A 24684-nucleotide genomic window follows, 5' to 3' on the forward strand; every position below is an offset into this window, starting at 1 on the left:
TTATTCTTGTCTCACTCTTGCCACTTTTCAGGACGTGGGCAGAGTCCCTGAGTAAAGGCTCTGGACACCAAAGAGGGAGTGATATTACTTTCCTGGACTCAAACAAGAAAAATATTATATATTCATATGTTTTATATGTAGGGCCAAGTAATATTGGGTTTTTAGCAATGTTATGGTCTGCTTACCTACCTCATCAGTTTATTTCCAAACAGAAGCAGATGGGAAGGGCCAAACATTCAGGTCAATTGGAGACACGTGCGCTCAGTTGATCCTCTATAAAACCTACCCTTCCTCTGTGTTCAGGGAACTCTTCTTTGTCAGGCAGCTCTGGCTACACTACTCTTTATGCTTCCACCTCTGCAACCTCATCACTTATCTTTTAGTTTCCTGTAAGAATCCCTCCCTGAGCAAACCTTTCAACTTCTTGATAAGCTTCCATATAAGATGTCACATCATGCCTTTTCCATCTCCAACTGTTCATCACAACTGTAACAAACATGTGGAAATAAACAGGAAACTGATTTTTTTCCCCAAATGTTTATTCATTTGATACAAGTATTATTTATCACAGCAGGGATGCCAAATCCATTTCACGTTTTCTGATGATGAGGGGGTCCTCTTGCAGCTGCATTAATACACTCCTCAGGAGATTCGAGAGAATTCGCTGCCTTGGATTATTTTTATTAACAAACATCCCTGTGGACAGGGCTTCCACCCCTCTAAAGTGCTGCAGAGACACATTCTGGTTAAACGTAATGAGCATTCACACTGGGCTGATTGCACTGAATGATGAAAGTAAATTATCTGAGCACTGAGCTGTCATCGAAGGGCTAAAAACTTGGTTTTTAAGAGTCTTTAGGTTACAGGATTCACCTGAGCTCCAGATTCAGCCACCAACGCTTCAGCACACAAGTTGGGTGATCAGGAATAAATCACCACAGGTGGCCACAGTTTCTGTCACACACAGTGGGTCCTGTCTGCCCTGTGGTGACAGCTGTAAAAGTTGCATGTAATTTAAAGGCATAATTATTCACCTGTTGTGTTTTCTGTTGCAGATTTACAAAGTTTTACCACAAATCTGTCCAGTAAATTGAAATCAGGTTGTAGCCCTGTTAGTTTAACTCAGCACAGGGCCAATCAGTCTGCCTCTTTTGAATCAAATATGCAAAATTTTTGTTTTGTATCATTAGCAGACTTAAAAAAGCTGATGACCTTCGTGATGATTGGACAGAAATGGATCTAAAGCACAGAACTTATCGGCCAAGAATTTTGAAAAGTAGTGAGTCAGCATTATCTGGTCTCAAATGCTTTCTTTCACTGCAGACTGAATATTTTTGTGTTTTCTGCTGTCAGAAAGGACAAATAACCTGATAACATCATGACTCAGTAATGCTTAATAATTATACAGACACGTGGACTATTGTTAATTGCTAACCAGTCTAAGCCACATGCTGAAGCGTTGGCATATTACCATACACAAACCGATGAGCTCCATGTGACATACTGTCATGTACAATAACAAAAAACATTCAGATTTCTTTAGGCACTATCACCCAAATGGGTATGGCACAATAAAAACAAACAAAAGTCTGGACACAAACATTAAAACAGAGGAAATCAAAATCAGAAACCAGGGTCTGAAGTTAATCCTGAAGTCGAGCTGAGCTCTATGGGGCTGCACTTCATCCACAAAACTTTAGTGCTGAATGTTATTTGTGTTTAATGTTACACAGCACTGCATGCTTGGAAAGAAACAGTTATATGAGCAAGAATAATCTTCCCAAATACACCCAGGACAATAATAAACCAGTTACAGATCATCTAAAGCCTTGGTTCAATCAAACTTCCATAGTTTGTGGCATTAGGTTAACTATTCCCAGAAGTACATGTAATGTTGTAATGTTGATTTCAACGCATTATCTGTAGTTTACTTGTGAATGGAAGGATTATTAGAAATGATCTGGACTCTGGTCAGTGACGTGAAGAGACTGATGGACCAAAATAAAATCAGGAAAAAATAAATTGAGGATTTACTTGAGGTCAGGAGAAAATGTGATGTGAGATTAATTTAAGACCCTGCACACAATCAGAAGCCGAGCTGCTTGTCGCTGTGCATCCAAGTTGCTCTGATGCGGGGCAGCACAGACGCGATGATGTAGGATAAACCTCAACAGCAGGCGGCTAATTTTAAATTCATGCTGCACTAAAATGAGAGACTGTGAGGATACCAGGTGAGAACATTAATGTTATTGTTCATTTCCCTTTAATCCAACTGTAGTGCAGAGCTAAGGAGAATTCTGGGAAACTGTTTATCAACTGTGAGTGAAAGGAGCTGGGATGCACACAATCAAACCTTATTTCCTCACACAGATGTTACTTGCTTCACACACAGCGCCTAAATTTATTAGTCCACCTCCCAGCATAAGGTTTATGCCACAGCTGCATCAGTCAATCAGTATTGGTAATTAACAAATTTGTTCTTTTATTCATTTCTGTAGCAGAATGTGCAAGTTTTTGAATCAAAATATTTCTAATGCATAAATATACTTGTTTTTGTTATCCATGAATTTGGAAATTTACCGTTTTACAAGAACAAAATTAAAGCATGATATCTTTTGATTAAGATGCCAAATTAGAGTCATTTACATGCATTTCTGAACAGAAAAGCTTGTGGTTGAATGTTGATTGATTTATTTCTGACTTCCACTCACAGCACTCCAGAGTGCCGGCTCACATTTGGCTGTAAAAAGATGAATTCAGTTTGCCTCATAAATAATGAGATTATATATATATATATATATATATATATATATATATATATATATATATAACAGGTGGTCTAATAAATTTATTAAACACTGTACATCACATCTTCCTCCATTATACTTTTCCCACCTCTTATTTCTTGGGGGGGGGGGGGGGGGGGGGTATTTCTCCTAAACCTCTCATTGCCCCCTCATGCCATCATCAAATAAGTGTGCACAAACAAACAGCTGGATGAAAACACACGTAGTGTAGTTTGTAGCTTCCTATTCATTTAGCTGCTCTTCGTTTTGTGCTCTGCCTCGTGCAAAATATTGCGCCCGTTTGGTCCAAAAGAAGGGGAAAAAAAGGAGATAAAGATGTTCAGAATCAATCTAAACTGGGATTGTTTCATGCTTATAGAGCTCGTGAGAGAGAGGGGTACAGTCTGAAGAACTGTGGAGACAACTGGGGGGAAATGCAATGCAGAGAAACAGACTAATGAGCAGAGCGCCAGTTAAACCTCAACTGTTTTGTGCTGCAACAAACACTTTTGCTCTCCAGTCATTTCTGTCTGTAATTTCAATGTGATGTTTCATACTCAACCGAAAAATATCTGCAGATCAATAAGAAGCAAATAAACTTTTTTTCTGCTTTCAAACTCTCAAACTAGGAAGTTGACTTTTTCTTGAACACAATGCACTGCATTGGTATTTTGTTTTAATTTGATACACGGCATGACGATGAGTTAATTACAGACAGAGACGACCTGTAGGTGTGTTTTGCAGCTCAGTTGTGAAACTGGCTCAGCAAGCCTGTAGGCTACATGTTAAAAAGTCAGTGATGATTCAAAAGGAAAGTTTGGTCTACTCCATACTCAGGACTGGTGAAGCACTCTCACACCATCGAAGTACTGAAAATAAGAGTCCTATATCCACAAAATGCAACTTCACCATCGAGCAGGGGGCAGGAATCCATGGTTGCTCCACAATTTCTTCTCACACATTTTTAAGTGCTACTTTTACAAGCACAAAGGACAAAAATTAAGCCAGCTGGCTGTCCGCAGATCAGCCAGAAGAAAAGCTCACCCGATTCAGTTTTCCGGTTTTTATACGTTGTCTGTCTTTTAAGGACAAAGTAACCAGAAAAGACAAAACCTTAAGGTGCCTAAGATTGTCCAGCATGTTTCAAAGGGCAAACAGGGGTCGCCATTTTACCCCACCTGTCCTCGAGTCTCTCCAACCACAGCAATACATTAAAAGTTAAAAAAGCAGGAGGGGGGGAAAAAAGCAGAAACAGCAATAAAAACAAAAATTGTACTTGGATCTTTTGTTAGTGATTTTTTCACATCTTGGGGGAGGGCCTTCACCAAAGTGCAGAACTGGTGTGTCGGTCATGTTGCCATATTGAGGACAGATTGTGTCAGTGGACGTGGTCACACGATGGGTTTGCTGTGGTCGATGGTATCGGCTTTCTTCAGTTTGCCCTTACTGAAGGTCTGGATGGAGCTCAGCAAGGCGGCACGGCCTCCTCCCGCTCCATTAGAGGAGGACAGAGGGGGAGGAGGACAGGAGGATGAGTCCTGTAAGGGGGGAGGAGGTGGCGGTGGAGGAGGTGGAGGGGCAGGAGCAGTGTGGGATCCTGGGTACGAGACAGAAGCATAAACAGGAGGAAGTGTTAGAGGGAAAACAAAGGTTTCAGGGAACATTCCTCTGCAGCTGATTGCACAAAGATGCTCTGGAATCTGGTTCTGATCGGAAGTAACCTGGAAAACTTTATGGATCTAAAAGAGCTTGGAACGCTAAACAAGGATGATCATGTTTCACCTAATTATTTCCACATGAACACTAACCTGCCCACTGTCAGTTTTAATGGAGACACTTAACACTGGCAGAAAGTAAACCAGTTCCACAAAGAAACACAGTAAGACTGAAGTTTGGGTATCCATGACTTTGTACTCATTTGATAATTTATAGCCATTTTGCTAATTTCTAATAAGCAAAAAAAATTTCAATTGAGTCATCTGGAGGTACAAATGTATTTATTTTTTTTGTAAACTGGGACAAATGTTTAGTACCAAAGGGAGTTTTGATATTTATGGTCACTTAACTGGCCTGTATCTGTTCACATTTTGGTTATTAGTTTCTCTTTAAAGTTTATCCATGAATCATTGGATTAGTTTGATAAGGAAACCTTTTATAATCGTTGCCACCTTTGAAGCATAATTTAAGTCTTTCTAGGTGTGTGATTACAAAAGACATCACTGGGAAGAATTAATCTTTGCACTGAATCTAAAATATACATACCTATGTGTCACAAATGGAACACATGCCTCACAGCTCTAATTTATACCCGTTATGTATTAACTTCTATCACATAAATGCATTTTATGTACTTTATTTAGATACTGTCTTGATGACTTTTTATGTGTCTAAAGAAAAGTTGGACGCTGTTTCCAGAGAGACTTTATCTTTGTGAAAGCAGCAATCTCAGATATCACTATGACCAGTCTGAACTCAATCCATCATCAATTTCAATGGAACAACTCTCAGTTCCTGACACTACTCAAATACTTGTGAGAAACACAGTCTAGTGGTTCTTAAAATTAATACACATGTAGTTAGTGGGGTCTCTTTTGTCCTTTTCTCTATACAAACGGCTCCAATCAGAGCAGCACTCACGAACTTCAGTACCAGCTTCTATCAGAATGAAATCAGAGTTCTAGAATGCTCGGCTGAAGTTCCAGAACCTCCAACTTCATCCACAGCAACAGAATTCCAAGCTCTCTCTGATTGGACGACTCTTACAGCAGTGCATTCTGGGACTTTTTTGGCCTCGTATTCCTTTGTTTCCTGAACATTGAACTGATGGTGAATTGAACTCAAACCCGTTACGCCTCTTACAGCTGCGCCATTCTGCATCCCCAAGCTCCGTGAAAGCCAGGGATTACAGGCAAAGAAGCAAAATACTGGGAAGCGTTAACATGTGGGTAAAGCGGAGGCCAATAGCCGCGACTGGAGTTTGCCAACTCCACAGTGAATAATCCGTGACATAATGAAAGGACATCCATCAGTCTGACAGATGGCAGCCGACCTGGAGAAACTGCTCTGTGCACTCAGTGTGTTTGGGGATGATTGATGATTTTTTAAACATAAAAATCCAACTGTAATAATTTAGCGAGTGCAGAACCTTTTGTGGCGACTGATTTTTCTCCAGGATAGCTGTGTGACAAGATGACTTTCATTACGTTTGGCAACCACAGTGACCTTCAGGGATTTTTCATGTAATATTCAGATGACTCTTCTGTTAACGTCCACAGCTACACTCTCAGTGAGACCACATTTCATGGTTAAATCGACAAATTTGAACTGAAATCTGTGACCACATGTGGTGCACCCGATTTAAGTGTCACATTGTTTCAGTTATTAGGTTTTGTAAAGGTTTGTTACTGTAATGAGCTGGAATGTTTAAAGTTAAGTTGTTTGTTTGTTTGATCAAAATTGATCATAAAATCATACAGTTTGCATCAGTTTTAATGACACCTATCATCACTGACAATGCCACCTCCTACAGAATGCGTCTGACCAACTGACGACAGGTTTGTACCATAAACAGTATTATTTAAAAAAACAAAAACAAAAACAACAACAATAATAATACTAAAAAAAAAATAAAAAATTAATAATTAAAAATTGACCATGCTGCCACAGCGGCACCCATTGTTTTAGTCTGGTTACAAAGGGTTGAGCTGATTCTCATTCATTTTGGTGTTTAGAAGCCAGAGATGACAAGTAAAGGAAGATGATGGTTCTTTCTGACTATTATGATCATCACAATTTACAAAATGGACTTCATGTTTTATTCAGTATGACCCGAGACTACCAATTGAACCCATTAACTCCTCAGGAAAGAGCCATTTTCCCCGTATACATACATACAGCTGCCCTTTTTTGTTTTGCAACCACACAAATCGCCGCCTGCTGGCCTTGACAGGTTTAAGGGTCTTCAGCACTGACTTGACCTTTCAGACCGTCTGTGGTTTGGAGAGACCTCAAGCCCCTCTGAACAGTTATTTACTTGGTTTAAATAAAACTGATGAGATGTTTTTATTGCTGGGCCTAAAGAAGGAGGTTTTGGCCAGTTATATATGCATAATAAAAACACCCATTTAATCCAAAAGTTAGTTTCTTTAAGATTGCTGTGGACGAAGAATGATCTGAATATGTAATAAAATAAAAAATAAAAAAAAGACACAGAAAAACCTTAAATAAAATGATAGTTTTTTGTGATCTGCAGAAGAGCTGTGTAAGGCAGGGAGGAAAAGCTATGGGGGTAAAATGAAAAGACATTTTACAGCTAATGGCACAGAGAAAATTCAACTAATACCACCTCACAAAGTGTTGGGATGATGATGATGAAAAAAAAAAAGTGACATCTCAACCTAACCAAATAACCATCAGACAAAACAAACAAAACAGACAGACAGACAGACGTGCTCTAACAGACTGACCAGGCAAAGCTGACCAATCACAATCTCCAATGAAAACAGCCGGTCTAAGTCAGGAAGGAGTTTGACCGCCTGTGATGTTTAGAAATCATTGCAGATTGTGAGTTTTTTTTAAATTTTTTTAAAGATGTGCATACACCCCCATTAACAAGTTCTTTCATTCTTCATTTCAGGACTCAAACCTATGAGAGCAAGATTAGCCAATAAGACACAGTGATTACATAAACTCAGTTTGGCTTGAAATGATCAAACGTTGCTGATGTTTCTGAATCAAAGACTTTTTGACAGCGTAAAAAAAAAAAGATAAAGGATTAATGGACATGAGTATAAAAGTCTGATTACAAATAGACCAAACAGTTTAAATCAATCTCTTTCCTTCATTAGCGGCCTTCATAAATGTGACCAGGTCTTGTAACGAGGAACTGGGGTATACAACAGCTTTAAAAAAAAAAAAAAAAGAAAGAAAAAAAACCCACTGGAGACCTTCATCATCATTGACATCAGAATCTTTTACTTTACCCAAAGACACGGTCAGAATGGAGCATGCTCTATAGTGGAGACAGCACAGGAAGGAGAGAGAGAAGGAGATGACGGTTATCTGTTCAGTGGACCAATCAGCATTTACACAGTATCACCAGGACGAGGAGAAGGGAGAGGAAAGCAGAGAGGAGACACTAACAGCAGGGAAGGAAGCTGGTGTTGACTTTGTGTCAGCAGGTTTTGTAAGTTGGTGACATTTTATATTTTTCTTGCTGCTCTATATGATGTACAGTTTACAGATGTATGTCTTGAACCAAGTTTAGATTAAATATATTGCAGAGAAATCTGGATGGCATAAAGCGCCAGCGCTTTGGTATTAAGTAAAAAAAAAGAAAAAAAAAAAGCACAATCTGTGTGCCAAGTTTAGAAATGGAGAATACCACAAAGGCTATGTCCATCTTCTGAATACAGTCTATGGTTTGTACCAAAATTAAAGAAACTTCCTCAAAGTGTTTGAAGGTCTTATGGTAGTTTATTTAGTCTCTCAGTATTAAAACTACAGTAAAATACTAAACCAAAAAATTACACTATGTCTATAAAGCTGTTTTTCAAAATGTCCATCTGCAGTAAGATTGAAGGGTAAGAAAACACCTGCAGGTCCTCTAGATGCTGCTTGAAACTGCTCCGATCCCCACAGTACAGAATACAGCTTTGGTTTCAGACAGTTCCCTTCTTCCTATCTGAGTGGGATAAATATATTTTATAGCTTATCTTATATTAAGGATAAGCGCAAGAGAATGGATGGATGAAAAGCTTAACCACCTTGATAACGGAGTTTTGGGCGTGGCTGTGTTGACTGACAGGTGCTCTGACACAGGAAGTTATAGCAGATCAGCTTCTGCTGAACTTATTTCAAGTCATTATAAACTAACCCTCTTCATTGTGTGTGTGTTGCTGGTGCCGTTTGTGTGAAACAGACCATCCCAGAAGCTTGTGGTTGAGTTTTCAGATGATGAAACTGTGGCTACATCAATGTTTCATACCACTGGGGATGGACCGACACACAGCACGTAGATTTTTCTTTTTTTAAACAGTAAGAAAAATACAAAATTCTGGCAGATTTAAAGTTTAAAATATGAAATGAAACATCCAGGTTTCCCACCCTGCATTCACCTACCTAGAGACAAAACAAAGTCAATAAGATGTACTATTACTGCAGAGACAGATACCTGCCTGAAAACCACACGATGAGAGAAGAGGTGAAGAGACAGAGACAGACATTTCAAGTTAATGATTAGTCTTTATAATCAAACACGCAAATTTCAGATGAAAACTGTTATTGATGTGAGTCACAGCACAGCCCTGGCATGTTCTCGTCACAGGGGGGCCCGACAGTCTGTCTGACAATGTCCAAAACAAAGAGACAGGTGGGAGAAAAACAGGCAGTTAAAGTGACAGCTGTAAAGACAGTCTGACAGACGTACCTGTGGTTGATGGGGGAGTGGGGGAGGAGGGGCATGTGGGCGGGGAACTAGCTCCAGAACCTGAGGACGGGACAAAGAAACCCGTTTAATCATCTTTAACTTGAGAATGACCCTTAACTTTAACATCTGGCATGTTAGAGGTTAGATGGTCTCTTTAACAGTAACAGATGAAAGCTGCATGTGCCATCACAGCCAGCCTCACATACTCTGTCCTAATTTCCTGATCTCATTAACAGATGGCGGCGGCGCTCGTGTGCCAAGAAATGCCTCTAACAGCAGCGACCTACCAGAGTTATTGTTGTTTCGGACCGAGACATCTTCTTCATTTTCATAAGCTGAATGTCTGGACTTCTGCAAACATAAAAACATAGCTGTGTGTTTAATTCTGGAACGATCTGTAGGCTGTGTATATCAAATGCATTTCACTTCAGACAGAAAACAACAACAACCCGTTTTCATCACAGAGGAAGTGTTAAACTTTAATTAGAGCTGCTGGTGCGTGCTGACCTTCCTCGCCAGGATCTTTCTCTTCTTCTTCTCCTCCTCTGAGCAGTGGTGAGACTGAGCTCTGGTCAACCTCCTGTGTTGGTGCAGCTGCAATCAGACAGTCATACAGAAAGTTATTTTCAACATCAGGAAATTTCTCATAAAAACTGGCCACCCCGTAACACTGCATTTAGATGTGCACGTAGAGCAGTGTATCCTGTATTTCTGACACTGAATATTCTTGAACAAATTAAGCAAATAACACCAGAATAAATTTGTTTTTCTGGGTCACCCGAGAGTTTTGAGTCTTGACTCATAACAGATGGACATAGCCAACATTACATCATCCACTGGCAAAACCTTAGAAGCCTCAAGCTCACGCCTCAAGCATTTGAACATCAACTTGTATTCATTTAGACTTGAAGCTAGCGACTCAGGCTATAAACTCATCAGTAAAAAAAACATCCCCCCCTGCTGGCTGTTAGAAATAGTGCAGGTTTGAGGCATTAAAGCATCTGTAAGCCGCATCCATCTTTAATATACAGTCTATAGCCATAAACTGATTTTACCTTATTTGTTTCACACAGACCAAACTGATCAAGAACAGATTCACACTTTTTCAGGTCTCTCTTAAATCTTTCCTCTTCCTCATACTGGTCATACTTTCCTGTGTGCTTTTAATGCAAGTGACGGAGGGTGGGGAAAATACAGAGTCTTTGTTCCCGTAACAGTCTGTGTTAATCAAATCAAGGCAAGTTTCTACAAAGTTGCTGTCTTAAGCTTGAAACTTCCTCTTTTTGTGTCTACCGACAGAGTGGACAGACTTGGAAATATTCTACCTACATTATCAAGGATTATGGGAAATACAGTGATCCGTGGAGCATTAAGCCTGAGCTAAACCGCAAAAGTAAAAAAAAAAGGGAAACAAACAGCAATGCAGAGAAATTATTGCTCAAGTACTGTGGGAGGACAGAAGAATGTTGACCCACCAGTCTCTGCTCCTCTAGCAGCCTTTTCTCCAGGCTCTCCTTTGCTGCTTTCAGTGCTTCCTTCAGCCTGCCGGGGACCTGGAGGAGGATATTTAAGATATTATTTATTTTTATTCTTCATCTTTGTTGTTGAGCAAACTCACGGCAATAACGTCAAACTAAGCCTCTCACCTTAATCTGGAGCTTTTCTGAACGTTGAAGCTGGACGTCGCTGAAAAGCCTGGAAAACAAAAACTTTGGCTCAGAAAAATAAACCTTACACTTCTCTTTATTCAGCTTTTATGTGACTGTCTGCCGCTCATAAACACAAAATTGAACAGGCAGTGGCTGAGGCTTTAGCTCTCACAGACAAAGCTGTGTACCCGATGCGGCCACATGAGGATGTCCTCCTCTCACTGACATCATACAGAGCCAAGAGCAGAACCAGAATGTCAGTGATGCAGTAGCTCACCCAGTTCACAATCCCTGACTATTCAAAGGCTATTGTAATGTGTGAAGTACAAAAACACAGCACAACACTTCGTTGTCACTAGTTGGCTGTATTGCAAAAACTAATGATATTAAAATCTACTGAGAAGTAAAAGAGGGTGAAACAGTCAATCACAAATTAATCTCATCCCAATGGTGTAAGCAGGTGTAACAGGACAAACAGACAGTGGCCATTACATGAGCTCATCAGTCCTTCAGGTAGTCAAGCTAAAACAGTCTTAAACTGAGTGTTTATAGCAGCCTGACATCTGAACCTTTGTCTCACAGGGATTATTTGAACATATGCTTACCTCATTATCTAAAAATAAATAAATAAAAGGCATTAAAAGCCATGTATCACACAATCTGTATAAAAGCCTTATAAAGTGTTCTTTTCATCCTCTCCACTGTAGGTTTGTTTCACACAGAAAAAGCGTAACTGAATTAGGAGTAATTTAGCTGGAAAGTCCTCTCCCACTCAAGTGCAAATGTCACAGTGCCAAAGAGGGCAGACTTGCATGCTTCTGAGAACTATACCAGCTTTGGCCCCTGACAAGTTTAACAGTGTCAACAAGTCAGAGACAAGAAGCCAGATGAAGGAAGGCCCTGGTTCTCTGGGCTGATGGTGGGGAAACAATACTGTAAGACAACCTCATTTTACAGAAACTGAAACAAGGTCATCTGTCTGCAGACAAAATGCTGATTTATGTGAATCTTTACATTTGGCAGATTTCTGCAGCTATGATGGAGAGAACATGCATTTACAGTCCTTTTTTGGGTTTGTGTAGACATAACTTTAAAAAAAAAAAAAAAAAAAGCTCCTATGTGCACTTGTGGGATAACAAAGACTCCCCGAGGGCTTTCAAGCTGTGTTTTACTTTAAAAACTAAAAAGAGGTGAACTCACGGCGTCTGCATGAGTGCCGACACTGTTGGCATCCCGCTTTTACAGGCTTCTGTGGACAGAATGGACTGCAGCACCGACACTGAAATTTAAACCATCAAAGATCAGCAACAATAAAACTGCAATTAATCCATTTAGACATTCGGTCTCTACATATTAAAATACAGGATGTGTGTGTGTGTATTTACAGACCCACAGCTGTGGAGGGGGCAGGGGGGTACTGCTCGATGGGCACGCTGTCTGGCGGTCGGCCGTACGTCATCTCGTACAGTAAATGTCCAAAGCAGAAGACATCAATGCTCTCTGTGGTCTGCCGTGAACACACAAACAGTTTCTGTCTCTCAAACCTTCAAACAACAGTTTGCGGATCATCTGGCACACGTAGTTTATTTAGTCTCTCAGTTTTTAATAAATCATTTCAGAGGTCACAATAACTACATCAATGATAAAAAGAATCTCTGTGTTTAGGTTTAGGTCTTATTTTAGCCTCAACTAATCAGGCTAATCCAAACTGAGTCAGTGTGTGCACATACGTTAATTTTCCTGAACTGGGTGAAGGCAGGTCGCAGTGCAGAGGGAACTCCCAGCATGCCGTTCTCCACGTCCATCAGTCGACACACGCTGTCATCGACAAGAACGTTAGACGTGTGCAGGTGACCAAAAAATATACCAGCGTCATGGAGGAGCTTTAGTCCCTGGATATAAACACACAGATAGTCACACAGTGTATGTATATATATGTATGTGTGCATACATATGTGTGTATATGTATATGTAACTCTGTGTGTATATGTGTGTCTGTACCTCCAAAATCTGTCGACCGTACAGCTTTATGTGTGGGAGCTCGAGGCCCTGACTCTTCTTTGGATTGCAGTACTTCTTCAGGTAACTCTCCCTGGGCTTCACCTGGACAAAGGAAGATTTTTGTTTGAAGTACTTTTGACCAACTTGACAAACACAGCTTGATCAAGCCTATTTTAAGGAAACACACCAATGCAACGCATACAGGAATCCTTCCTCATGCAATAAAAGTCCCATAATGCAACCTCTGTGTTCCAATATGATGAATGTTATTCTGTAAAAAGCACACCAGCGATGTTTTATTTTAAATTCAACAACTGATGCCGCTCAGCTATGGCTTCATATCACACAGGGAGACATTTAGGAGTGTTTAGTCTACTCAGGGTGTTTAAATCAGTTTCTCCATGTCGTTCCTACGTCTGACTTCCTGCCTCCCTCACCTGTTCCGTGTAGCTTGACACGACACAGCTTCTGCAAAAAGTAGACCCAACGCTACTTTAAGCACAACTGACAGGAGTTGTCTTGAGTAGGGCGGAAGCAAGTCAGGTGTTATTCCCGGCACAATTTTAATGCAGGCAGAATCTGACAAAACTGCATTTTTTGACTTTGGTAGAGAGATTATGGTTAATAATTGTTAATATTTAATAACTGCTAGCAGTGCTTTGTCTTTTGTTGGTTTTACACATTGTAGTTTGACTTACTGGGAAAATATGAATAGTGCAAAAAAAACTATAAACCATGTGTATATAGAGATAAGTGGTTCCATCAACTGCGACTCATGAAATTAGGCTGAAATTTCAGGGCGCCTCTCTTTGGTTCAGATGCTGTTTGACTATCTGAAAGTTTGACTGGAGCACTGAAACACGAGCACACAGACTGTTTACCTTACAGATGTGGTCTCTCAGAGAGCCCTTCTCACTGAATGGCCGGATGAGCAGCGCTGAAGACTCACTGGTGCTAGAGAACAACAGTGGACAGAGATATGGGATCTGTCGAGGAAGAGGAGTTTAATCACTTACAGGCTATAAATGGAAACATGTGCAACTCTGATCAGGTGTTTGTCTGTTATACCATTTATGGTGAAGTCAACTTTGCCATTTATGTGCAAAGCTGGTTAGCTTTAGCTGGATTGTCAGTTGACAATTCATCAGAACGAACAGTTTCTAAATTGATCTAACAATTTAAGGTACATGATCACGTCACTAGCTAGCTCTGATGTCACAGATTGCTTTGTCTAATTCTTGGACAAATATGTGGTGCGTACGTACAGACAGGCTGGTCAACAGCTTTATGGCTGACTGCAGGTCTTTGTCTGACAGGAACTTATCAGGACCCAGGTCCACCTATACACACACACACACACACACACACACACACACACACACACACACACACACACACGTTACCCCACCCTGCTGGGTGATACTATAACATCACCTAATTTTACTGAATCATTTGATGTCTTCTGAGCTTTTGAGGGAAGAAATGTCACTTAATAGTCACATTTTTACCAAAAAAGTCATATGTAAAAGAGCAAAGTTTTTCTTGTTTCCACATATTTTTGCTAAACTCTTGAAAACTGTTTCTGTGTACTGTCTTCTGAACTCAGCCAGTACCTTATAAAACAAAATATTTTGGTGATTACAGCATGTGCTATCTAATGTAGATTATTTAAATAATGCATTTCTGACATTCTTGCCATCAGTTTGGAGGCTGAGACACTGAAATATGAAGGATTTAACTCACGAGTCATAAATCAGAGTTTCCAGAAGTCAAGAGCTGTAAAGTCACCTTAGCAGACTTACAAACACAGAGAAATGTGACAATCTTCAACTCTCCAAAAAGCTTTTAAAATGTAATTTATGGTAAAGTTAGCAAACTTTTAAACCAGTTTTCATATGATTTGATTGGCAATTCTATACATGCAGCTTTACATGCAGTTAACCATTAAAATAAATATTTATGATAAGTGCTTCCACAATATAACTCATCAAACAAGAGCCCGCAAGAGCTCCAAAGCCTTTCAACTTGTCTGCAGTGAAGAGGCTTTTGGCAAAAGATGATATTTAGCCACCATTTATATTTAATCAATATTTCATTGTCATTTATCATTGTCACAGGAATTCTTTCTGTTTTACTCACCCAGCTCAGCAGGTACCTCTCTTTGGTCTGCTCTTTGTTTTTGACTAAAAAATATTTCTTTCTGATCCTCCAGCCTGAAAAAAAAAAAAAAAAAAAAAAAAAAAAAACCACAAACAGAAAACAGCGCCTCACTTTAACTGTAACTCAGCCAATAAGAGTCAAACATTTAGTCTAATATACTGCAGGCACCTTCACGGGCTTCCTCTCACGAATAAAACACTGAATTCATATCCAGCTTTACGCTCTCATAGGCTGCACAGATTTTGTTGCTTCAGTCTTAACTGACTGGTTTGGCCAGTCACCTTTAACAGAACAACGCTTTTAGCTTCTGTGCCACCCCCTAAAATTCCTCCAGCTTCTTAGCAGTTAGCATTTTCTCATAATTACATTTGCAGCTGTAAAGGCTAAAGCAATCAAGTTAAGTCAATTTAAAAAACAACAAGGGTGCACCGTAGTGCTGTACAATCAAAAATGAATAAAACAGGTGAAAATACAGAAAAACAAAACAAGAAAAAAACAAAATACAAAAGAAACATGTCAGTCCTCAATTACACTGATCTTATTCCCTATTTATGAAAAAATACATTAAATGAATGACTTCAATTTATTCAAATAATGGCAGGAACCCATAGTCATTGCATTTTAATCTAAAAGAAAAAGTGTAGGAGGATTAACATAAATTGACAATAACAGATGTCAATTTAGAAAGGAAAACGACGCTCTAAACACTGCAGTCACAGCACTCTATTCACTAATGTTTTATAACTGAATCAGTCCGATTTCTTTTTAACGTGTCATGTGACTTAAACTTACCCATGTCTCTGAGAGGCTCCAGGACCTCCCACTTTGGGTCTGACCTGAAGAACATGGAGACCTGCTGCAGGGCAATTTCTGAGAGAAAGAGAGCCACACAGTACACTTTAATGAAAAGTCTCCTTAAATTACATTCTCTCTGAGTATGGGCTCACGGCAGCTGCAAGTATGAATTCTCAGACTACAGCCGTTGTGGGAAATATACCAAAACAAACAAATCTTCATATGAGGAGTCAGAAAATAAACTGGGAAGAGACCCATGACAAATTTGCTTCCTTTTACTTCTGAACTCATATATAATTTTGATGTCAACTACAGCTGTGTAAAGTTCTGTATCTTGCAGGATTGCAATCTAGATGTGCCATTCAGTGTTTAGTTCCTGCTGCCGTGTTTCCAGAACCTCATACTGTAGTGATCATACACACACTGTGAAAACACCAGCCACATCGACACAGCAGCCCAAATACTGTACGTGACAGTTGCTCCTAACAGTCCGTTTAACGTCATCAGCTCATAAAGCTTTAAATGCGTTTTATTATTTGTATTCATTTTTTACGTGCATGACCCCTAAGCTGATACTGACGCGTTACATCATCTTGGGTTTATCGTTTTTGTGTTTCTGGCTTTTCTGGTGGTAGCTGGGTGGGAGAACTCAGAGAATCTGATGATTTCTGAATCTTCAAAAGAAATCAACAATGAGAGAAAATTGTTTCATATGCAATAAATAACCAATCGTTATGAATCATGAACGGCTGTATTGTAAAGTAACGGATGTTGCTTCACTCACTGTGTGTTGCTGATCTTATCACATTAACCGCATGATGACTAAAGTTAAAAAAAAAACAAAAAATGTCTTGTATTTTGTCTCTTTTGAATCACTCTGTCACACCAAAGTCAGAATATGTTAAAAACTACAAAAATGCATCTGTCACAAGACTCTTTCATGCATCTCCAAACCAAACCGACATGATTGCACCTTTAAGTCCCATCAGTCACATTTTAGAAACCAACATTACTTTTGTAGTTCATACCTGCATATGAAAACAAACTAATAAAATATTCATTTTTTTTAATATACTGTCCTATTTTCTGTTTCTGTTCTGTTGCTTAACCCTGGGTCCTAATGGGACCATTTATGCAGCTAAACACCATCAAACAGGTGAGATAAAGGCTGTGTAGCAAGTTTGTTGTTGGTGGCCAAAGAGCTTTTGCGAGCTGTTTTCTGTCTACAACTAAACACGAATCATCTTCTGGCATCAAATCAGCTGAAACCGTTTCACGTTTTATTCGAGAGGAGGGGGCTAACAGGATCATTTAGGAATGTGTCCCAAACATCCACTGAATCGCCAAGCTTACGGACGTGTGTGAAATCCAGTAAACGGAGAGCAAGCAAACCTGTGTAGTTGGCAGAGTAGTTGTTGGGGTCCAGAAACTTCTTGACTGGGAGGGAGCTGCAAAGCAGAGGATGCTGGGTAATTGTGTCCAGATAAGTTTGCAGTCCTCTCTGCCTTTCTGCAATGAACTCCCGGTCCATGTTTCCAATGAGCTTCTTAGGAGGGAGAGGGAGGGTGATGCCGCACACCTGAAGAGGAGGACAGAGAAAAGGATTCATATTTTTATCAACAGGCTTAAACAGATGTTTTTTCTGTATATTGGAACACTACATGAAAGAAAAATCACAGTCACTGTGTTTTCCACAGTTATTCTGCATGCTGACTGAAGACTGGGGGCTGATGGGACGTCAGGGTCAGAGTGAGACCAGTGGAGAGGAAATGAACATGCAGAGCCTCAGCAGAAAAACGTTTAACTTCCTGTTATCCAGGAATTATATGTTTTTACTCTGAGACAAGTAACAACCATATCTTCAGCAGTCGGATACAACCCAGCTCCACTGACTGTTACATTCAGGAAGACATGATAACTGACTGAAGTGTTTAGTGTTATTATTAGATAGAAATGATCTTTTCCTCAGTCTATGTTCCTGTCAGGTAGAAAGCTTTGAAAGGTAAACTTCCTCTATGTGCCAATATTTGCTGCCCATGTTCTTATATGTATTGCATCACTGCATATTGCAACACAGAAATATGCAGAGCCAAAAAGGCAACCACAACATAATCTGATCAGCAGAAGCTTTGCAGACTGAGCACACTGAGGTTTCCTGAATTTAAGCATTGTTCTACTTTCTCTGAAAATGGAGGAACACTAGATTACAGAAACATTTAACGTAAATTTTACGTACTTACTGTATGTGTTTGCACTTCCACTATTGTCCATTGCTTTTATTTCCTCTCTGTGTGTAGTTGTGTACTGCAGACCTGTGGCATTCTGTCTCCGTATACTTTCTAAAATTAAGACTACAGCTGGGCATTAATAACAATGAATCAGTGCAGAGATGACTGCTGGCCTCTTATACCACCAGCCAAGGCTTCAGGCAAATGTAAACAGAGTTTTGAACCGGACGTAACCAACCGTCTCTGAGCTTTCACACACAGGAAGAAGATTGGGCAACACTGTTGTAGTGGCTGTATGAGTGTCTAAAGGCACTTGTAGTCTGTGGACTGTGGCAAAAGAGTAACAAGTCTCTCACATATTACTGCTGCTCATTTCCACAGCTGACTACTGTGAGCTATGTGATGTCTCCAAGTGTGTCGTTTCCACGACGTTCATGCGAGCAGCATAACGAATTCAATGTTTAAACTGCTCAAACGTCAATGAAACAATCTACATACCGAGTCAGTCTCTAAAACACAGTGATACTTCATTCGCTGTCATGCAGTTCATGACTGGAACTCACCATCAGGCTGTTGTTAAGAACGTCAAAGTCACTGTAACGTCGAATCACCTGCAACAAACACACACACACACACACACCTGTCAGGACTGCAGCGTTACGGGTCATTAAGATTCTTTAAACGCTGACTTTGGAAGGCAAAATGTGAGGTGAGCATATGTATCCTGCCTTCTTTAAAGTTCCTCCAAGTTGCACAGCTTAACACTAAAAACATTTTGGGTGGATATTTCCAGCAAGCTGTGAATTAAAATCATAAAAAGAAAACTGAACTAATGATAAACAAAGGAAAACTCCCTTTTTAACAGGAAGAGAGCTTCAGTAGATCCAGTTGGGCAGGAAAGAGAAGACAGATTAGCACAGAAAGAACCAAATCAGGAGTATAAAGAGGTGTTTGGTGCATCACATGAAGTTCCCCCAGCAGCCTGAGCCTATAGCAGCGTACCTAAAGGATGCTCCAAGGTCACCTGATCCAGCCCAAACAATCAGCTTTTTCAGAAGGAAAGTAAGAAAGAATCAAAACTAGGAACGGGTTCCAAAGAAAAGGGGCCTTACTTGCTGAAGGCTCTGCCTCCCATTCTACTTTTAAATACTCTAGGAACCACAAGCAAACCAGAAGTCTGAGAGCAAATGCAAATGCAAATGCAAATGCAAATGCAAATGCAAATGCATTCCTGGGATAATAAGGTACTTTGAGGTCTTTAAGAGATATAGGATCTGATTAGTCAACACTTCGTATGTGAGAAGGATTTTAAATTCATATCTAGATTTAACAGGGAGCCAATGAAGAGAAGCCAGTGTGGGAGAAATATGCTCTCTCTTTATAGTCTCTGGATCAGCTGGAGGCTTTCCAGGAAGATTTTAAAGGAACACGATAATAAAAAAATTACTGCAATTCAGCCTAGAGTTAACAGACGTATGCAAAATGAAGTTTTCTTTGTCACTCTGAGACGGGATGTTTTTCATTTTTGTACACATGACACAGCAGTCCTACAAGTTTGTCTAAGGCATGGGTTAAAGTAAATATCCGGCCCAAGATGACTTGAGGTTCCTCACAGCATTACTGTGCTGATATGTTTTATGTTTATCAGGAGACAGCACACAGGCAGGGGAGTATAGCAACAATTACTTCTCTTCTAAATCACATTTATTTTACTTCAATTTTTTCCGCTAAAGACTAAAACAGATGCATCAGCAAACAGAAAGAAAAAAATGCACAGAAACAAATAAAAACCAGGATGAAACAGCAAACGCAATCTAAACATTTGTGAGGGCAGCTGTAGTTCAGTATGTGCCTACTGTGGATGTTGGGCCATTCATTCTCCAGGTGACCAATTTGAGGTTGTTATTAGAAGATTTACCTGCCAGCTGTTGTCTAAAGACACGCCCCTCTGGACTCGGATGATGTACTCCTGAGAGACAGAGAAAAAAATAGAAAATAGAACCATTGTTTTATTATATAGTGTAATTGTGTAATTTAAAACAAAAAGCCAAGCTGAGAATAAGGTTTCACTTGGATTAAATTTAACCTTTTAGAGTCACTAAAAAGAAGAAAGCAAGCAAGAAAGAAGGATGCAAAAATTCAAAATTAATGGATAAATGATAGATGGAGGAAGAAAGGATGGAAAAAGGGGAAGGAAGGAAGGAAGGAAGGAAAAGAAAAGGAAGCAAGGCAGGGAGGTGGATGGATGGAAAAAGGGAAAAATAAGGAAAGAAAGATGGATGTGCATGGAAAGGTGAAGGAAGGAAGGAAGGAAGGAAGGAAGGAAGGAAGGAAGGGAGGGAATTGGTTAGGATAGTATAGATGGATGGCCAGGTGAAGAGTGAATGTGAAAAACAAAAGTTTCCACCAAAGCCAAATTGGAAGCAGGATAATGATTTTAATGAGGTTTCATGTTTTAACCATCAAAACTGTTACTAAAATCCACTCACTTGCACCAATGTAGTAAACAGTAAATAAAAATTAATAAAAACAAAATTGAACTACAAATTGAACAACAAAACAAACAACTCTTGCAGCGAGGCCAGCTGCGCAGGAAAGGCACCGTTAAAGGACTTCACACATGTTGGGTGAATCCCCTTTCTGTTTCATTTCCACATAAATGATCCACATCAGAGGATCTGCCTGCTCATGCCATCCTTGTCACAGATCTTTGCAATGAAGCCGCTGAGCAAAATATTTTCTCGACCGTCAGAAACGATGGACGCGAATATGAAAACAGGACAGAGCGTGTAAACCCTGCATTTTCCCCTCTTTAATCCTCTCAGTCCACTCACCGTCTATTTCAAGCTTTCAGAGGTTCAGATTTCTGCTGTAATCGTGCAATCAATCATGTGAGCCGAGCAGCTTCATAAACAGCTAAAGGCTTGAAATCACCGCCGTCCAGCTGATGTTTGTTAATACAATCTCTCATTTTGGAGCTTCATGCCACTAAACTCAGCTCCTCTTTCACCATTTGAACTGCTGTCTTTTTACCTTTTCTTAAAACCATTCATTTCATAAAGTAAAGTCACTCACATGAGGTCCACTGAGGTGACCAGACCGATGACTTTTATACACAACTGCTACAAAACCAAATGTGTTTTCTTAGTTGATGTCTTTATAAAATGTTTTATATTCAGTGACGTGTACAGCTTCCAAATGTGTATATCTTAGAAACCAGTCAGGATGAATGTGAACTTCCTGTTCTTGCCTAGCAAATATTGTGTTTATACTAGTTTTCTGAGATATTACATGGATACGTTTCAAAAGGCAGAACTTTTACTTTTTTACTGTTTCCGTTCACTTTCGTTTTTGTTGCTCATATTGGATAACAAAACAAGGTGATGTTGAATTACATCACAAATCTTCGTCCAAAGCGAAAATAAGACGAAAGTAAGTTTTCAGATCACTGTTGAAGAACAAACAAACACGTGTCAGTTTACATTCACATTAGCAGAAGTAAGATGATGAAAGGAGGAAATACCCTAAAAGAAAACTGACATTTCTCATTATTCAACAGCTGCACTGAATTATAATTTGTGCACTGAACCATTGTAGCGACCTTGACTTGATTTATTCGGGCTATGATGTTTGCAGACGACACTGTGATCTATAGTGAGAGGAGGGAGCAGGTGAAAGAGAGTCTGGAGAGGTGGAGGTATGCATTAAAGAGAAGAGGAATGAAAGCCAGTAGAAGGTGGATGAGTTTACTATCATCCACACAAGAGGTGAAGCAGAGAGTGCAAGCAGGGTGGAGTTGGTGGAGATAAGTGTCATGGGTAATTTGTGACAAAAAGACAGCAAGAGAGAAAGGGAAAATTTACAAGACGGTTTTAAGATCTGCTATGATGTGTGGTTTGGAGATGGAGCCACTGAGAAAAAGAGAGGAAGTAGAGCTTTCGGAGGCAAAGTTTAAGATGCTCAGATTTTCAATGAGAGGGACAGAGGAACAAGGATGGACAGGAGTAGAAAAAGGGACAGAAATAGGTACTGCCAGAGGGGCAGCTCAGGTTGAAGAAAAAGAAGAGCACAGAGAATATTCGTGGATTCGCCATTAGATTTTTGTTAATCTAATGGCCAAAAATAACAATAAAATGAATACACTCCTTTTAAGGGAGTTAACACAACACTGCGCCTGTTGTATTCGCAGACCAATAATGCCTAATCACCCCAGAATTTTATCCAGAAAAAAAGCTGTTATGAAATTTTACAGCAAGTCTTTAAATTCCCCAAATCTTCAAATTAAGGTTGTTACCACATCAGAATTTCACCTGCACATTACCTGCCAGAAGCTCACCATAATGAAATTATTCACATATCCACAGAAGAGTGAAAACTTTGTTTATGAGGTGATTTGTCTCTTTTTTGCCGTAATGAATTACACTCAGAGTAGTGAATGGAGGTGGAGAGAGTGAGTCTATAACAGCAGATGTAAAAAAACAACAACAGTTGCACTGACTGGATTGTGTCAGGTGCTGTAACACCTGCTAAATGAGACCATAAACCTCCATAGTGCACACTGACACTTTATGATATGCATCATAAACATGATTTAAATAATTAAATTAAAACAGAACCCTGCATCTAGTGTTGGAAACATCACTGTAAACGAAACCCCGTGAGAGACTCGAGCCCATCAGTGTTTGTTTCTGTGTAGTCAGCTGTTTGTAATTGGTCATAGAGCAGAATGACTAGCAGTACTTTACTGCCTGAGCACAGTGCAGTAACCAGAGGCCTGTCCTCTCAGAGCTGCATTAATTCTGGAGCTGCTTACATGTTGGGAAACTCTGGAAAGGTCTTGTGACAGTTCTGGCATTAAACAAAGAGCAAAACATAGCTTTAAACGCAGAGAGCTGCTTATTTTTGTTTATTCTCACTGTTGACTGAAGAATGAGGGAAAACAATAACCCCGTGGATTAACAGATATAAATAAATACGTGGAAACAGGACGTTAATGATTAATACTCATATCCAACTGTATTAGTGCCTTCAGTGGAAGACATGATTCTGTTTTACAGTGCTGACATTAGCGTGCTAAGCTAACTGGCTAGCTCAGCTGATCGCAGCCGTACTGTCAACAACAAACAGGCTGCCATGCACCCATTATCGGACAACCGCGACAGTTCAACGACACCAAGTGTACTTTATTCACCAACGCTTCTCATTGTAACGCTGCACATTTTGATATAACGTAACATGGGCATTGCTTTTTGCCTCTAAATCTTTGGCCTCTAACGCCATCAGACACCGCCCCGAACTCCAATGAAAAATCCGATAATTTTACAGTTTCTGTGGATTTCAGCAGTTGCTTAATAATAATCACACATTTTATCAGCTTACATATACACAGACCCACGCTCACTTTGATCTGCTCTAGTTAACTTGTCAAAAATCACATTTTTGTTTTTCAGCACTAAAAAAATATGCAGCTGAAGAAAATAACTACAAAATATGGTTGAGTTGTTTTCTCAGAGTGACTGCATGCCGAATATTAAATTAGCCCATTAAGAACAAAAAAAACAAAAACATAAACAAACCATCAGCCAACGAGTGTTGCTGTTTCAACAATAATCTAAAAACGCAAAATATTTTAAAGGACTTTGGCATATAATGAAAAACGGGGACTCTGAAAGCGATCCTTGCGGGGCAACCAGTGTCAGTGCTCCACTGTAATCAGCAGAAAAGCTTACCAAAAATCAGTGACAGCAACAGTCTGGGAAACTACACTAAAACGAAACTAGTCTTGTCTAGCGTGTCCGATAATTGAACTAGCCACATAGCCATCGACTTAAAAACGCCTCCCGAAAAAAATCCCGAAAACTAATATTTTTAGCAACAGCAGCACCGATGAGTGAGTCATGCTGAGGAAACATTAACAACGATTTTACGGTTGAAGCCGCGGGCTGTCAGCGGTGAACCGGCGGGGGTTTTCGCTTAACACTTACCGTGTGGGACTGCAGGTTCTGGCTGGCTTCGATCATCGCCGTCAGGGGCACTGTATCGTCTAGTAGCAGGCTGCCGGGGGCCGGCTTCTCCAGAAAAGACATCCTGGAGGGTTAGCGGTGGAAGTCCTATCTGATGTCAGTCTGTCACCGCGGGGAAGACGAACTGCGGAAACCCGAGAGAAGACAACCAGCGAGTTGATAGCCTAGCTTGGATATGCCGTAACCAGGAAGCGCAGCTCGGAGCAAACGTCACGCAGATTCCCCGTTTTAATTGGATATCGAGAAACCACGTAGAGAAGCTTCGTCGCCATCTGCTGGTTTGGAGGAGAATGGTTTCTCAAACAAATGATAGTTATTATTTTGTGTACTTAGAATTACTAACAAAATTTTGGTCAAAATTTATCTAAACAATTATGCTTGTTTTTTCTTTCATTTCTTCTTTAAGCATTTTTATTTGTTATTAGTCATATACACATTCATTCAACCAATTTTTTAAAAAGAATTTGCCTTTAAATTAGTTAGTCTAAAATGTAAAAAAATAAACAATGAATATCAGGTTGAAGGATAGAGATAAATCAAATAAATAAAGTAATGGAAATAAAATAAAAATCTACAGCCATCTGTGTGAAATAAACAATATTTAAACTTAACCAT

At 39.8% G+C, this 24684-nt stretch overlaps 1 protein-coding gene across 5 annotated transcripts; it reads right to left on the reverse strand.

Moving 5' to 3' along the window:
- Positions 1 to 2826: 2826 nt before the first annotated feature.
- Positions 2827 to 24381, reverse strand: pxk (PX domain containing serine/threonine kinase). 5 transcript variants are annotated; one of them, XM_085158547.1, is made up of 19 exons: positions 24031 to 24375; positions 19965 to 20015; positions 18610 to 18657; positions 17211 to 17397; positions 15816 to 15893; positions 15003 to 15076; positions 14129 to 14203; positions 13745 to 13849; positions 12864 to 12965; positions 12593 to 12754; positions 12252 to 12369; positions 12063 to 12141; positions 10860 to 10908; positions 10689 to 10766; positions 9721 to 9807; positions 9501 to 9564; positions 9214 to 9273; positions 7769 to 7797; positions 4272 to 4383 (listed from the first exon to the last, which is right to left on the reverse strand). In XM_085158547.1, exons 1-18 carry the CDS (start codon positions 24130 to 24132, stop codon positions 7781 to 7783), a joined length of 1536 nt encoding a protein of 511 aa, XP_085014673.1. In that variant the 5' UTR covers positions 24133 to 24375; the 3' UTR covers positions 4272 to 4383; positions 7769 to 7780. The 5 variants fall into 5 exon arrangements, 4 of the variants coding, with proteins under 4 accessions (XP_085014670.1, XP_085014674.1, XP_085014673.1 ...); XM_085158544.1 differs by lacking the exon at positions 7769 to 7797 and having other exon boundaries at positions 2827 to 4383; positions 24031 to 24381; XR_014873962.1 differs by having other exon boundaries at positions 4292 to 4383; positions 7769 to 9273; positions 24031 to 24376.
- Between the last annotated feature and the right edge of the window lie 303 nt (positions 24382 to 24684).

Source organism: Neolamprologus multifasciatus, chromosome 5, assembly GCF_963576455.1.
Source record: "Neolamprologus multifasciatus chromosome 5, fNeoMul1.2, whole genome shotgun sequence".
Classification (NCBI taxonomy): Eukaryota; Metazoa; Chordata; class Actinopteri; order Cichliformes; family Cichlidae; genus Neolamprologus; species Neolamprologus multifasciatus.